We start from the raw sequence: 17,948 nt of genomic DNA, 5'->3' as shown, positions 1-17,948 counted from the left end.
CAGTAGTCAGCACTTTTTTGTGCTGACAAGATTTATCATTGATCTCGTTATAAATTACCTGTTTACAAAATTTTGAATTTGTGAAATACTAAGGCTTTTCTACCTCAGGCATAGATTACCTTAGCTGTATTTGGCAAAACGTTTAGGAATTTTGGTCCTCAATGCTCTTTGACTTCGCACTTTATTTGGCCTTTTTAACTTTTTTGGATTCGAGCGTCACTGATGAGTCTTTTGTAGACGATACGCGCGTCTGTCGTTTATATAAAATTTTAATCAAGTTATCTATGATGAGTTTATTTGGAAGGATTTAAAAAAATAATTCATGCAGATACAATATTTCAACATCAAAAGGCCAAAACTATTTTTCCGATTATCGATTTAAATCGAATGACATCTCACTGTTTACATTACTATACATATTACCTTGGCCATATGGTCCTCACTCTCGTTCGTTTGTTGGCCTTTTAAACTTTGTTATTAGAGCGTCACTGGTTAGTCTTTTGTAGACGAAACGTGATTCTGGCGTAAATACCAAATTTCTATCCAGGTATCTATGACTATTTTATTTATTAAACATTATACTCTATTACTGATACATATCTGGTTTATAATAATTATACAAAATGGGCAAAAACCAATAGAAAGCGTTCATCTTAGCTTACGTATGAATACACAACAATGAGTCCATAGTACACGGATGCCCCACTCGCACTATCATTTTCTATGTTTAGTGGACCATAACAATGGTGTTAAAGCCCTAATTTTGGCATTCAAATAAGAAAGATCATATCATAGGGAACATGTATACTATGTTTCAAATTGATTGGACTTCAACTTCATCAAAAACTACCTTGACCAAAAACTTTAACCTGAAATTTGCAATATAATTTCATGTCCAGTGAACCTAAAAATTGGAGTCGAAACTCTGATTTGGCATTATGATTAGAAAGATCATATCATATGGCACATGTGTACTCAGTTTCAAGTTGATTGGACTCAATCTTATCAAAAACTACCTCGACCAAAAACTTTAAACTGAAGCGGGACAAACGGACGAACGAACAGACGTACGGACGAACGGACGCACAGACCAGAAAATATAATGCCCCTCTACTATCGTAGGTGAGGCATTAAAATGAAATCATATAATCATCTCAACAAACAAAAGAGAACAATTCTAAATAAAACATAAAACGAAACAATAATTTCTATGAACATTTTGTCTGAAAAGGTAAGGAAAAAAGATTAAGTAAAAAATGATTCAGAATTTTTTTTAGAAATAATTAATATGAAACGATAAAATATATAAATAAGCCAATTAACAATACGATAGATAGAGATGTCGTCAACTGTTCTTGAGATAGAAATGTCAGGATACATGCTGAGTAACACAAAAGAACTTTCAAAAATTTTGTAGACAAGAAAAGCAATTTTCAGGAACTGTCTCCTCACAGTGTCTGGTATATTTTAAGAAGGTTAGAATTGATAAATATTGTTTGTTTGTTTGTTCGGAAAAAAGAATAAACAAAATGGACTTTTAAGAAAATATATAACAAATTTTCCAAAGCTGTCAATATTTTAATATGCCAGCTGTAAAAAAAATTACAAAATCAATCGTAGACACACATATATAGAGACGCTACATTTCTGAATATACAAACAACGAAAATGAAGAAACATGCCTTTTAAAAAGATTACAGTTTGCAGATGTTATCGTCATAAATAAACTTTACATTGTATCCTTTCATTTCTTCATCATAAAGTTGATCAAATTGTTCGCTCTGGGATACTGTGAACCAATTTTTCCAGTCACCAATAATACCTTAAAATATAGATGATTGTACATTGAATTTTTAGGAAAATTTACATAATTATGTTGTTAGTTCTTACTTGTGCATAACTGATAAACATTCATATCGATGCACTCACCCGACGAACTCTCAGCTTACATTAGATGGATATCAACAAAAGGGTTTTTTGAATTTGAATAATTTTACTACAAGTTAAGCTTTAAATGAAAACCATGATAATTTAAATCTTTAGATGAATTGATTGAACAATTCATAATGACAAGGAAAAATATGATTACGACACAAACATTCAAGTGTTCAGTAAGATTATTGTAGTAACAGTGCAAGGTTGTCAGCTTATATTAACGTTTCACGTCCAGTATTTTTGCGTCGCCATTAAAACTTCATAAGCAAGTGTCAACCCCTTTTTTAACCTTAGGTATTCATCAAAAACAGTCTTCTCTTATCTTATAAGTTGAGACTTAGAAAACTAACAGACATAATCAAAACGTATCATAAATTTCATGTTTTCATTTAAAATCATTCATTATAAGTACTCAGAGTACAACTACACATCAATGGTTTATTGTTGAAATTCAATAATGTGAAATCTATCACAACTGACAAATTCAAAAGTAAGAATATATCAATCAATAGAACTATAAGAAAACCACTGACAGATTCCTGACTTGGTACATTCATTATTTATACGACACCAAGCCACTCAGGAATCAATCGGAACATTTAGAATGTGTCTATTGTTACAGATTGAATACTAGTATATAGACTTGCCTTTACGCCATAATGTAGAATTTCCATCAGGATGCAAGTCTCGTGATCCGTCCAATTTATGTTGTTTCAAATTTCCAAACGCGCACTTGTCGAATATGTCTTTGATTAACTCATCAGAAATATTTACGTCAAGGAAACTTGCAATTTTCTTCCCTGTTTGGATAGGAATCTGTAGTATAATTACTTATATTTAATTATTGGTAGGTTGCAAGATTGAAATGAGATAATTCTGACACAGAGACAAAAGGTTCACAATTTAAATAACTGGAAACCAAAAGGCTTCAACAAGGAGCATTTCCTTATGTTGATACCCCAATTTTGTTTTTTGTCCATTGATTTATGAGTTTTTAACAGCGGTATACTACTGTTGCCTTTATTTTAAACCAAATAAAGCTATAAATGAACCGGAAAAGATTTTAAAAAGTGGACTCATATGTCATGCTGATATCAACAATATCAACCATTAACTATATATTACGCGAGTTTCTTTACTTAGTAAACGAATAAATCATGTATATGAAACATACTTGTTTTTTTTTACACATGTATCGCGTAGCGGGCAATATCATTTCGGCTACAGAGGTAAGAAATCCTTGGTTAACTTTCCTTCATTGAACTAGCGAACCTCCCATACACAAATCGTGATAAAAAGTTTGTTTTTACGGTATCAACGTGGAGTCATATGCTCAATATGCACGTAATCTTGATTATTGATTCATAACGAAAGAAAGTGAACAATCGCATGGAAAATTGTTATATATTATTTGTCGTAGAATGTAAAATAATATAAATATAGACATAAGTTATCCATTGTTACCTTAAATTTAACCAACACATGATGCATTATAGACAACCCACTCCTGTGTTGTGATATCGGATGTAAAAGGCTGTTGGTTTAAATATAGATGACATGTAAAACACCCGGTAAATCAGAAATATAAAAAAAATATAGAACATGAGCCATACGACTATTTGGGTTTTCTCATTGTTGAAGGCCGTATGGCTCTATACAATTGCCTACATCCACTTTATTCGAACTTTGCCTAATAATTGTGTTATTGTCAAACATACCAAATCTTCTTATTTTTATATTTATTATGTGATTGATTAAAAGCATGATTTGGATAAGAGCGATTATCACAAGATATTTCTTACAAGTAACAAAGTAATATAACACAAGTTCCAAACTTCGAGGACAAATCAAAACAGAAAGCTCGTAAACAAAAGTCAAAATCAAAAGCTCAAACACATCAAACGAATGGATAAAAACTGTCATATTTTAGACCTTATACGGCATTCCCTTCTGTAGACAATGATGGATTATACATGATTTTATAGCTAGCTAAACCTCTCACTTGAATGACAGTCGCATAGCATCAAACGATGTGAGAACAAGATAAAGAGATATAATAGGTAACAATGTCAAACACAAGATTACAGCAGTCTGAAAGGCTCTCACCAATTTCAAGTCCTCAAACGTGACGGATAAAACATTGGCTGTCTTATCCACTACTGCCTTCTCTAATTCTTTTGTAAAGTTAAACCATCCGCCATACAAATCATCTACAACAAATGAAAAAAATACGTCATACTTTAAGGAGCAGTGTATGCCAGTTTCGCCAGTAGTACCTTGTACATGTATATAGATTCACCCCTGACAATCTTTAAATTATATTGACTAAAATTGAAAAAGGAAATGGGGAATATGTCAAAGGCACAACGAACAGACCATAGAGTAGACAACAGCCGAAGGCCACGAATGGGCCTTCAATGTAGCGAGAAACTCCCGCACCCGGAGGCGTCCTTTAGCTGGACCCTTTAAAATATGTAAACTAGTACAGGGATTATGGACGTCATAGCAAACTCCGAATAATACACAAGAAACTAAAAGTAAAAATCATACAAGTCTAACAAAGGCAAGATACTCCTGACTTGGGACAAGTGCAAAATTGAGGCGGGGTTGAACATGTTAATGAGATCTCAACCCTCCCTTATACCTCTAGACAATGTAGAAAAGTAAACGCATAATAATACGCACATTAAAATTCAGTTCAAGAGAACTCCGAGTCCGATGATAGAAGTGTAACAAAAGAAAATAAATAAAATGACAATAAAACATAAATAACAGCAAACTACTAGTAGTTTACTGACATGCCAGCTCCAGACCTCAATTAAACTGATTGAAAGAGTGTGTCTTCATCATATGAATATCAGGCACACCCCTTCTCGTAAGGGATACCTTCATAACATATATGAGAAAAACATAACCCGTGTCATGCCAGCACCTGTTTACTAAAGTAAATGTGTTTAGTTCCGATGCAAATGACCTATAAGTGAATCAATATTAAAGCCAAAATATGCAATCCTTAATGACCTGACAACAGTATCGTAACTGTATCGTCATTAGAAACTATCGAAATTTTTTAAAGAGTTTAGTCGAACCAAGGAAAAATGAATTATTAAAATGAAAAAAAAAAAGATTTTCTCTTTTGAATATGGGTTAAGATTATCTAATACACCTCAATTGTGCATGACGAAAATGTAAAAGATTTAACTTACCCTTGAGTATAAAATTGTCAAAAAATTCACTCCATGTCCAAACAGGAACTCCCTCCTTTCCTTGAAGAAAGACATACAGTGATACAGCCCTATCTTTGGGATTCCTGTTCATATATATGATCTTGTTTCTATTTTCGATGAGCTTCTTTGGAAGAAAACTGAGCGGTAAGTGAGTATGAAAAAGTCTCGGATCACTCTCTTCTTCTAAGTCGTCCCAATCCGTTTGGCATTCGAAGTTTAACCTGGCCAATACACCATAGGTATTGTACTCACTTGTTTGGTGTAAAATCATTGGAATAATTTCGTGAGCCCAGTGTGTACCTTTAACGACAGCAACAAGAATAAATGCTAAGAATTCATATTTCTTCTTAATGTACAAAATATCTACTAATGTTGATTCAGACTCTTTGGCTAAATTTGGCTGTGCTAACACTATACGATTAAAAGTTAGGGGAGACATATATTTGCGTCTGTAAACAATTTTAACGAATAGCATGCTCTAGATATATCGATTTCAAAGCGTTTAATGTTTCTTCAAATTAAAAACTTATTAGCGGTTTATTTTTATGAAGTTCCTCTTGTGTTATAATCAAGTAAACTTTCATAATTGGCAAAAACAACGGGGAGATAATATATTTCTGACAACATTAAAGGTAGGACAAGTTAAAACCTTTCCTAAGTATATGATACGTTCATATATTAGATGATTTCAGCTTTCCAATTGTGAACTTTCCATTTCTAAGTAGCAACATTCCAGCAGCACCTGCATACGGGGTATATATCTCCCAATTGATACGATATTCCCGTGCTTGCATTTCCTATCATGATTTTCTTGATAGAGGGTTACTGCTCACAAGGAAGCTATTAAACCAAGAGTTCCAAATGGTGAAGTTGAAATCATCCCTTCGTAAATTTTACGGACGCCATCACGAGTTGGTTGACCGTTATGGAATAACCGTTTCACAAATGATATCGGATATGTTCCTTACGTCGTAACTACAATCCCCTTCCCTTTCATGAATTTGACCTACCGAATTAGACTATTTACCGGATTTGTAATCACATAAGCAACACGACGGGTGCCGCATGTGGAGCAGGATCTGCTTACCCTTCCGGAGCTCCTGAGATCACCCCTAGTTTTTGGTGGGGTTCGTGTTGTTTATTCTTTAGTTTTCTATGTTGTGTCATGTGTACTATTGTTTTTCTGTTTGTCTTTTTCATTTTTAGCCATGGCGTTGTCAGTTTGTTTTAGATTTACGAGTTTGACTGTCCCTTTGGTGTCTTTCGTCCCTCTTTTAACACATCTATGGAGATATGTGTCATTTAATATCCTGATTGCGAGCATTCCTCTATGAACTTTTTCAAACAATGATGGAGATCAAAGTTTGTGACCAGAACTTATTAGTTTGCATGTTTATAGTGATACTTTTGAATGCATAACTTAATTATTGGGCCATAGTGATTAAATCGTTTGTTTTAATGGTGTACAACACTTCAAATTTCCATTCTCAATGTTGACCCTTGAGTAGTGAATTTTCTCCTGATGCAGCATAGTCTATTTTCTATTTGATGCAACGAAACAATAGATTGCTCTGAACGCAATTTCTTTTCAGTAATTTTATAATGTGACAAGTCTCTTTTTGACAGTAGTTTTGCAGGGTTTTTATTATTGCACGTTGAAAATTTTGTTATAAACAGGCATAGAGAAGGGGTCTCAAGTAATTACAGAAGGTCTTGAGGAATAATTTCATCTGTGTTGCATCAATGCAAATCATATGGAGATTTTTGGAAAATCTAAAACCTTTCTCCGTGTAATGTTATATTTTACATGTATGCTGTTAATAGATAGGGGATTTCTGCATGCAGTGCTATAAATGATTTTTTTAAATAAAGGTATCTGTTTGAACAATTAAAGATATGGACTCATTCATGTACACGTTCTAATATTTCAGTGATTATATCATACAAAAAAAAAGTAAAATCACAAAAATACTGAACTTAGAGAAAAATAAATTAGGAAAATCCATAATCACATGGCAAAATCAAATAACAAAACGTTTTAAAACGAATGGACAAGAACTGTCATATTCCTGACTTGGTACAGGAATTTTGGAAAAATGTTGAAAATGGTGGATTAAACTTGGTTCTATAGCACAAAAGCGAGCCTGTTTAATTAAATGGTCGTTTTGTAAATCTGTTTGCGAATATGTCGGCTGCAAGTCATTTAAAGCCTACTTCTCTAATGAGAATTGTAATTATGCTAACCATTTTTACTAGAGGTGTGATGAGATAATTGAAGCTGTTTATTTTCTCCTTGATCATTGGTTGTAAGTTTCGGCAAGATACATTATCGACATGTAATGGACACCACTTGTGCACCTTTGATACCAGACGTGTTCTCAAATTGTAATGAACAAAAGTTTATGATCAAACCCAGAAAAGGTCCATTTGCATTGCATTTAAATGATAAATTCAACAACACTAACTATCATCTAGATGATCATTTAGCGTTAAATAATCGGAAATTTAATAGGCATACTTCAAATATTTACCCTAAGGAGCTTACTTTAAATAAATCAAAAGTAAACGGTAATAACTGTCTTAACTTTCTAGATTAAGCTATTGCAACTTTACGCTGGAAACTCTTCACAATAATTTACAACAAATGGACAATTTTTCGTTCCCTTTTGTTAATTTTCTTACTGTGCTAATATACAACAACTCGTCGCTATGCATGTGTCTGTTGGGATGTGTTAGATTCCATTGAACTTAATCTTTGTATATATTACTGATAAATTGTTAAGATTTCATTCAGAATAGTTGATAATTCTCTAATAGATATAAAGATTTGGTTTTTAAGTTCAATTTCACACGGAGAAGACATATTTCAAATTTTAATGATGAGAAAACCCAATTTCGTAACTACAAGAGTACTGGGGCATGTAATCCAGTTGGTGTTATTGAATCATGTCGGTCATATATGTTTTTTATACCAAAAAATGTTAAGATTAGGCTGTTGTTTTTTCGTTTGCATTAAGTCGCATTTTTCATGCCAGGGCCTATTATCGCCGACTGTACGATATTGTTTTTTCACCTTTTAAGTCAGGACGGTTGTCTATGAATGCTTGTATCCGTTTTATTTGAACTCTGATTGTTAATTGTGTAATTGACATATATATTCACATTCTGACCTTTTGAATGCCCATTTAATTTTCTTAATGAGAATGTGAGGCAATGTGGTATACAGGGTAGAAAATTCTAAACTTTGAACAGATTCAAAATCACCAATATAAGCATGCACTTTATCAAGTACTTCCAACGAATTCTTGACACTCCAAAAGTAATTGATTCCGCTATTTTCGAAGGCCGTATTTGAACAATTTAGGTTTTTTATTGTACAAAGTGTGCTGGTAAGAAGAATAGACACTTAAGTTGTTGAACAATGGCTTGAAGATAAAATAAATCTATATTTGTAAGGTGTTTTGTGTAACTTCGGAAGCCAATACATAGATGGGACTTTCATTGTATTTGGCTCTGCTTGAAAGTCGGGGACATGTAAGTCCATTTGGCATGACACTTGGCATGGCAGAAGGGTAACCACAATTTTTATTGTTAAAAATGTTAGCGATGGTAGTATTTTTAGATAACCGATTTTGAAGAATGAGACGTGAAGATACCCTTTGAACAAGTTTAGTACTTAATATTTTCCATTTCTAAGCTTCAGAATTGTTTTTTGTTAGTGAATTATATAATAAAGGAGCAAAGATTGGCGTTCAGAATATGAACCAGCATACAATGATTTAAGTTATGTTAAATTGATAAATCTGTTCGGCTAAAAATGTCCAATGCTATCAGTATAAATTACCCGAAAAAGATTGGGTATATCAGGGAAGGACTGATGGCTGACTAAATAGTAGAATGGGGCTGAATATTGAAATACTACTTTTTAATAAATATTCCTAAAGTAATGAACTAGAGCAGTTCTCGCTCGGACACGCACTCCATAATCTAGTATATGATAAGAGCATAAATCTGAAGCACGGGGAGATACTCTACTGCCTCCACACGGCACTAAAGACAAACTCTGTAAAAAAAATAGAATTGAGAATGGAAATAGGGAATGTGTAAAAGAGACAACAACCCGACCAAAGAAAAATACAACAGCAGAAGGTCACCAACAGGTCTTCAATGTAGCGAGAAATTCCCGTACCCGGAGGCGTCCTTCAGCTGGCCCCTACACTAATATATACTAGTTCATTGATAATGAACGCCATACTGATTTCCAAATTGTACACAAGAAACCAAAATTAAAATAATACAAGACTAACAAAGGCCAGAGGCTCCTGATTTGGGACTGGCGGAAAAATGCGGCGGTGTTAGACATGTTTGTGAGATCTCAACCCTCCCCTATACCTCTAGCCAATGTAGAAAAGAAAACGCATAACAATACTCACATTAAAATTCAGTTAAAGAGAAGTCTGAGTCTGATGTAAGAAGATGTAACCAAAGAAAATAAACAAAATGACAATAATAAATAAATAACAGCAGACTACAAGCAGTTAACTGACATGCCAGCTCCAGACTTCAATAAAACTGACTGAAAGATTATGATTTCATCATATAATCATCAGGCACAATCCTTCCCGTAAGGGGTTAAGTATCATACCATTATAACATATATGAAAAGAATATAACAAGTGTCATGCCAACAACTGGTTTTTGAATAAATGTGTTTAGTTCCGATGCAAAGACTCTATAAGTGAATCAATATTAACGCCAAAATATGCAATCTTTAATGACCTGACAACAGTGTCGTAACTATATCCCTTCTTATTAAGTCTTTTCAAAGGTTTTGTTAGTTTCTGAGGTGAATACTGACACCTTTGTGCTTAATACAGAATATTTCCATAAAAAATTTGATGTGAAATACCTGAACGTATAAGAAGTCTGCATGTTGAGCTATATTTACGAATGATGTCCTTATACCGATGATACAATGTGGTAAATGTTTTGACTAGTTTGTGATATCGAAAACCCTGGTGTAATAATTTTCCAGTAATACATAAATTTCTCTCGTTAAAATCTAAAACATTGTTACATACACGAGCGAATCGTAGAAGTTGAGATATATAAACACCGTAAGATGGTGAAAAGGGAACGTCACCATCCAAAAATGTATAATTAACGATAGGAAATGAAAAATCATCTCTTTTATCATAAATTTTAGTATTCAGCTTTCCTTTAGGGATATATATATCAAGATCGAGGAAAGGGCAGTGGTCATTGTTAGTATTAGCTTTATTTAAAATAAGTTCAACAGGATAAATTTCTTTAATATACATACTGATGTCGTCATTATTGAGAGCAACATATCATCCAAATATCTAAAAGTATTATTAAATTTGTTTATCAGATGTTTTTTCGATGGGTACTTGCTTATTTTTGTCATAAATTGTAACTCATAACAATACAAAAACAGGTCGTCAATAAGTGGTGCACAGTTAGTCCCCATTGGAATTCTAATAATTTGACGATATACGGAATCCCCAAAGCGAACAAAAATGTTATCTAGTAAAAAATCAAGGGCATATATAGTTTCAAAGAATGTCCAATTGACATAGTTTTTTTTGTTTATTGCTACTAAAAAATGATCTTAAAGAGTTTGAACATATATATTCACATTCTGACGTTTTGAATGCCCATTTAATTAGGCGTGTGAATTTGTTCTTAATGAGAATGTAAACAATTTTGAATTTTCCATACCTGATTTCATGGATGAACACAGTACTACATCTGTTTCTCTTGAATTAAAGTTTTCTATTGCCTGAATGACTTTAGCTCCATCTTGTTTTATTGCAGGTGTAGATAGTATTGTTATTTTTCCATAGCGGTAAAATGGATAAACCGCAACAAGGTTTCTGCAAAAAGTAAAAAGTGCTTAAAGTACAGTATATTTGGAGAATGTATTATTATCTAAAAATTGACTACAATTGGAAATGCAATTATTTGAATTTTTATCATCATCAACTTCATCATCAAGAGAAGTCAACAAAATAGCAGCTAGGATCATAGTTAACTTCAGGAATCAACTGGTTTGTCAAGCAGCACATGTAAAGAAGTGTAAACTTATCATTCCAAAAGAAAACAACCAGGGTTTCCGCTGGCGGTCGCCATTTTCGCAATTTGCGAAAAAATAATAATTGTGGCGATTAAAATTCGTCATTGGCGAAAGAAATATTATAACAATTCATTTTCAGCCATCTTGTTTATTTACTTTTTTTCGGGTTTCTCTGACTTTAATAATCAGACAATACTCGGAATTCACCTTGATCTCGTAAAGATTTTGACAGAAAATCAATAATCAGCTGATTGCATTCATAGCTATCGTCATCAAAGGACTAATTAATAAAGGTGTTGATTATATGATATGACAAAATGATATGGTTAAATGGCTTCTGTTACATGTTACAAAAGGGATTTATGAACCGTGTTTGAGGCAAGGTTTTTACGCTTCCTCTCCTTCTTTTAATGATAGTCCATGCAGAGAAGAAAATAGTTGTTATGACGAAAAATGTTCAAAAGCAAGAAAGATCTCTGATTTAAAACTTTCATATAGATCGATCATTAATTTGAGTGGGTACTTCAAAGTCGTTTCAGTGACACACGTGTTTCACGCATATAGTTTTACTTTAAATATTTACGATGGTCTAGAAAAGAAAACTGTCGTTATTGAGAAATATATTCAAAAGGTTGGCATGAGAGTAACCCTTCAATGTAATGACTACACATTACACGGGGGATCAATTCCAAGTGATAAGATGCTTCGTTTTGCTGTAAAAACCACTTTTTATTTAGGGGGGGGGGGGGGGGGCTGGATATATTTGTGTGACTTGGCGAAAAAAATAATAAAGTGGCGAAAAATATATTGTTTTGGCGAAAGAGGTGGCGAAAAAAATAATAGACCCAGGGGAAACCCCGAAAACAACAAATCAAAGCTATATTGAGAAAAATTTCATGTTAATGTTAATCAAACACACCGAACAGTTTTTTCATGTTTTTTCTTTCGTCAATTCTATATGATAAACTGACCATGAATCCTCCGTATATACGTCAAATAAAACCGTGTGCTAAATTGACAATAAAGATGATTGTTTTGTCACAAAAAGAAATCAAATCGTAGACAATTGACAACATCACGACTACGATTAATTGTTGGTTACTTAACGTCAAAGAACAATAATGTATCAAACATTTAACCAACAGCTAAATATTTTTAAAAAGCTAAACGAATTTCATCAAAATGAGGAGGTGACGTCAGGTTCTACTAGAAGGGTAAACAGTCGCGAATATAACCACGTGTTATAAGATACATTCGGTGATGTAACAAACGAGAAAGACATATTCAGTGATGTTTAACAAACAGGGAAAGGAGGAAGAAATCGTAACAACAACAACTTGAACATGTCTTTGCATTCTACCTTTGTACACCAAATTGTGATTGAGAATGCAAAAGAGTTCAACAGAGTTATTATAAACCCTTGTTTCCTTTGGTTCAGTTTTTGTTTTTAATTAATTTCAATTGTTATGCCCAACCTTCGATAATAGAGGGGCACTATGTTTTCTGGTCTGTGCGTCCTTCCGTCTGTACGTTCGTCTGTCTGTCCGTTTATTTGTCTGTCCGTCCGTCCGTCCCACTTCAGGTTAAAGTTTTTGGTCAAGGTATTTTTGTTGAAGCCGAAGTCCAATCAACTTAATACTTAAACACATGTTTCTTTTGATATGATCTTACTTATCTTAAAACAAAATTAGACTTTTGTCACCATTTTCATGGTCCACTGAACATAGAAATTAAAAGTATGAGTGTCAGGTTAAAATTTTTTGGTCAAGGTATTACCAATGTTATTTTAACTGATCGGGCGGAGCTATGTTTTAATTTGCATAAGGACAGTCTATTTGAAGATGTGTGTGATATGGATGATTGCCGTTATAATTATTACTGATTTCTAATCACCTATCAGTGTCATCAAAGGAATTTACAAAAGAATTACTGGACACTTCATTGATGAGTTTATCCTAATACACCTATCTATAGATGGACTGGTTTATTATGAGCGAACCGGTTAAACTCCGCCCAGTCAAGTGAAATAAATTGAGTAATAGTATTTGATGAAGTTAAAGTCCAATCAACTTGAAACTTAGTACACATGTTCTCTATTGGTTGATCCTTTAACTTGTAAGGCCTAATTAGATTTTTTACCCAATTTCTCGGTCCATTGAACATGAAAATGATAATGCGAGTGGGGTATCCGTGTACTTTCGACACATTCTTGTTAGATTTAAATTTGTTCGACCCGAAACAGCGAACTGTCGATCTTTAAAGGGGCACATTGTGGTAAAATTTATGTTCACTGATTTGATGAAAATTCTAATATTTAATTTATAACATACAAAACTGTACGCCAACATTACAATAAGTCTGAAATAACAGTAACCAAAGCATGTACTAGGCAAAAATAGATAAAAATTCCGGGTGTATTTCAGTCAAGACGCCATGCAACGAACTATATAAAATAACCTTCAAGGTTTGAATAAGGTTTAAAATAAATAAGTTATCGCTTATTCCTGTATAAGAAAGATATTATTTATTAATCTTTCAACGATATGGTTTACATTTGTTTCACTTTCAATGTTGACAATTTTCCCGTTTGGTGGCTTAACACGACCAATACATGTGCAACCGATCCTTTGGGTTAAATTGATGCTCTCATGAATACAGATTTAATGAGATTGAACTATTTACTTGCAAATTTAGATTTCATCATCGATGGTTCCTTGCTTAATTGGAGAAAATAGATCTAAATTGGCTGCGAAAAGTGAACTTTTATTTCATTATGCCACGTTTTTGATGATTGAAACCAACAAACTCGTATTTTAATTGTTACTTATTGCGTAGTTAATTCTCCTTTAAAGACACATGTACACGAAATATAATTACTTATGTCAATTTTATTGGGCCCAAGATTTAGTAACGGACAAGTGATTGTTAACACATGCTTGTGTTTATAATAAGCACAGTGTTTAAGTTTAAGTTACTCACATGGTTTTAAAGGTATATGCAGCACATTCGATTCGTGAAAAATGATTAAGTAGTAAGGGTTGGTTGAAGACTTTGAAGTTGCTCGAAGTTTATCTATCAGTTAATGTAGTAGAAGCTAGTAATGATGTTTACCATCTTGTTAATTTTGGTTTACATTTATATAAGCATATATTATTATGTATTTTTCCCTCTTTTGTAGATAGATATTGTTTATTTTATGTATACTTTATATGCTCGTTGTTTTTTGCATACATCAATTCAAAAAATAAATATAATTGGATGTATGTGGACCCTTTGGCAAAGATGATTGCTTTTTCAACCAAAAATTAATTCAAGTACTGACAATCCTGTGTATCACGGAAAAAAATCAACACATTAAGGTACTCAGTTTAAGTCTGTAACCCAGATTTGTTTTCTCTCAATTGGTTTATTAATTTCTAACAGCGGTATACTACTATTGGTTTTATCTTTTTTATGTTTTAGAAGATTAACAGGATTTTGCAGTGCTCGCTTTTCTCATTCCTCCAGAAAGTGCCAAAGTAAACTTAGTTGGTAAAGAGGTTTTAGAACTTCTAATCTAATCAAGTGATAATTGAAGGGCCATACCATAAAGGGACCAGACTCTAATCAGTGATTTAAATTATGTGCATCAGCTTGTGCCTGAGTGGACATTTCCAGTAAAATTTACCTAACTGTTCGGTTATTCTATCATCTTCTACAGGGATGAACAAAAGTGCACTGCAAAATCCAATTAATTTTAATTTTTTTAAACATAAATTGCACTTAAATTGTAAATGCTAGAGCATTCTATGCACATTTCTGTTCACTTAAAACACCTGTATGCAAAATTTACCAAAAGGCTGCTACATATTTAGACACACCTATCATATGCATGTGCATTAGTTTAATCTAATTTATATTCGTTATAGCTTGTCGAAAAAGAATATCAATTTTATATATTGTTGGCATGTACATAATTTTCTACATTAAAATACATCATATAATTAAAGATTACCTTAGCCGTATCTAGCACAATTTTTTTTGGAATTTGGATCCTCAATGCTCTTCAACTTTGTACTTTTTTTGCTTTAAAAATATTTTGATATGAGCGTCACTGATGAATCTTATGTAGACGGAACGCACGTCTGACGTACTATATTATAAACCTGGTACCTTTGATAACTACTTAAAATGCCTCGGTATTGATAATATGATAAAATCGAATTGAGGAAACTAAATAATCTTGTTTATTACAAAAAAATTACGAATGTACATTTATTCATATTTTGTTATGTCATAAATCATTGTAGCATTTAAAAAAAAAGAAGAACGTAATTTTACATATACATGTCGATTAGCAACAGAAAGCTTGAAGAAATTTACCACGTACTTTGAATTGTCAATCACTTTAAAACACCTTTTTATAATATTTTGCACACTTTATGCTCCAGTTGAATAAAAATGGAGAAATGTTTATACTTACCTAGTTTCTTGTTTAAGACACGATTCATTAACATTTGATGTAGCCATCGTTATTTCTTTGTGGATCGAATAGAACTGAAATGATCCCTCCTTGTTTGACTTTCAATGATGATGTTTTCACACACTTATATTGTAGTACATGTGTAACCCATATTTTCTTCTAAGTTGTTAAATTGAAGGTCACATGAACATTGATTCACTTAAAGCTAAATTCCAATACCATATTACCAAATTTTCAAACAAAAATAAATTAATAATAAAAACAATTAAAATGAAACTGCTAAATAACTTTGATTACAACAAATAATTTACGAATGTACATTCATTTATTTATTTTAATGTCATAAATCATTGTAGCATAAAAACATCAAATATTGTAAATTAACATACACATGTCTATAAGTAAGAGAAAGGTCGAAGAAAAGTAGGCTAAATTGAAAGTCACATAAACATGGATTTACATGAAGTTAAATTCCATTTACACATTGCATATGTTTTGAGCTTATTTTGAAAAGCCATACTTACTTCTTTTAAAAAATTTCTTTAATCAAAAAATGAAACAAAAAAGAATCATATCTAATGCATGTTTAAACAACAATTCCGTTAACGAATGATAAATGATGTAAGAAGCCATTGATACGATTTGGTTAGGAATACGTTAAACTTTATACATATGACACATGATTTATATGAAAGCAGAGTAATATTCTTATTTTTAGATGATATTTATTGGTATTGTGAATAAAGTGTCCAAGTTGTGCGCTAAAGAGAGGGACAAAATCGTTCTAGCAAATCAATTTCTTGTTATTCCATTCAAAATATCTGAACTTGTGAGAGGCCATGGAAAAATAAAATAGTCATGGAAAACATTGCTCATCGAGAACATTTGGATCCTATAGGTTCGAATTTTGCTTAAAGTTCGGTATTTTGTTATTTATTGTTTTTTAAAAGCCCAGGGTCACAACAGAAGATATAAGATTTAAGAAATTGTTTGCTATGTCAAATGAAACAAGATATTACACGATGTCCAATTCAGTTTATCATTTTCTTTGTTCAATGGACCATTAAATAAGAGAACCTGTAATATAAGTTTAGAATTGATTATATTTTTACTTCATCAAAAATAATTTGTACTAGTTTTCTTTAGTTTCGTATTATCAGATCACCTCTCTCAGAGTAACAGTGCTAGCTATAAGAAAAAAAGTCGAAATGAGTTGGAAATGATTTTTTTCTAACTTTTGGGTGATATTGTTTAAGATTTAGCTCTTTCGAAGAAATATATTTTGATAGGTGTGTTTTGAGAAAGCTACAAATTTCAAAAAGATTACAAATAAAAAAATAATTCATGTAATAAAGGAACTTCATTTTTATAAGTTAACATTTAAAGAACAGTTGCAGTCCGTTAATGACCATTCTTCTACATCCTCCGTGAAACTATAGAGATTAAGTCAGATAGGTATATATTGGATACGTACAGAAATAGTTTCTTGTTCCCACAAACAAACCGCTTTGAGCTTCTTTTGAACAGAAAGCGTGTCACTGCGCGAATATAATGAGTCAGATTGATATTTTTCCCGTTGTGGTCGGACAATATGCATATTCTATCTAATAGCCAAAGAAACAACTATCTTGCTATTGGTTTTTACATCCGATAAGTTAAGTTGGCATGTTGCTCTCATTTAATTCTCAATTGCCGTTAATGATGATACCACCATTATTTCCTCTATAAGTCTTGATATATTGGCCCTATTAAAAAAATAGGCACAAATTATCTTTGCTTCAAATAATGAAATACATGAAATAAAGATTTATTCTGTGAAGTACTGAAACATTTTGAACCTGCAAGATTTCAATGCATACAAGATTAACTATCCCTGGAAGTTAACCAATCAAGTGTTCGCCCCTGTATTCCTGTTTATAACCTAAAGTAACCACGTAACCCCAAGCTTCTAAAATATTTTAAGAGATATGTTTATTAATCATCAATGAGTAAAATCAATTAATCACAGTTAGCCTTTCTAGTCTCTGAAATAAAAATGTTAACAAATCAAACATTTTATTTATATACAAACAATGTACGAAGAACATACACATAAACATATGATACAGAACAAAAACCGAAAACCGCAGAATGACCGATTTTTAAAAGGCATATGGCATGGTTAAACATGTTTTCGAGACCCCTCCCAAAATAGGGACGGTAGTGCTACAGTGTACAACATAAAAAA

At 32.4% G+C, this 17,948-nt stretch overlaps 1 protein-coding gene across 1 annotated transcript; it reads right to left on the bottom strand.

Moving 5' to 3' along the window:
* Positions 1–587: 587 nt before the first annotated feature.
* Positions 588–15,999, bottom strand: LOC134716143 (sulfotransferase 1B1-like). Its single transcript, XM_063578935.1, has 6 exons — positions 15,722–15,999; positions 10,905–11,059; positions 5,142–5,462; positions 4,042–4,145; positions 2,583–2,751; positions 588–1,822 (listed from the first exon to the last, which is right to left on the bottom strand). Exons 1-6 carry the CDS (start codon positions 15,766–15,768, stop codon positions 1,695–1,697), a joined length of 924 nt encoding a protein of 307 aa, XP_063435005.1. The 5' UTR covers positions 15,769–15,999; the 3' UTR covers positions 588–1,694.
* Positions 16,000–17,948: the final 1,949 nt, after the last annotated feature.

This window comes from Mytilus trossulus, chromosome 4, assembly GCF_036588685.1.
Source record: "Mytilus trossulus isolate FHL-02 chromosome 4, PNRI_Mtr1.1.1.hap1, whole genome shotgun sequence".
Classification (NCBI taxonomy): Eukaryota; Metazoa; Mollusca; class Bivalvia; order Mytilida; family Mytilidae; genus Mytilus; species Mytilus trossulus.
The sequence above is the reverse complement of the archived record's forward strand: the minus strand, read 5'-3'. Positions and strand labels throughout refer to the sequence as shown.

Coding starts and splice junctions, on each gene's coding strand:
- LOC134716143 (XM_063578935.1), bottom strand. CDS start 15,768: ATGGCTACATCAAATGTTAATGAATCGTGTCTTAAACAAGAAACTAG. Junction 4,146..5,141: donor TGACAATTTTATACTCAAGG/GTAAGTTAAATC, acceptor CATTTGTTGTAG/ATGATTTGTATGGCGGATGG. Junction 2,752..4,041: donor CGTTTGAGGACTTGAAATTG/GTGAGAGCCTTT, acceptor ATTATACTACAG/ATTCCTATCCAAACAGGGAA.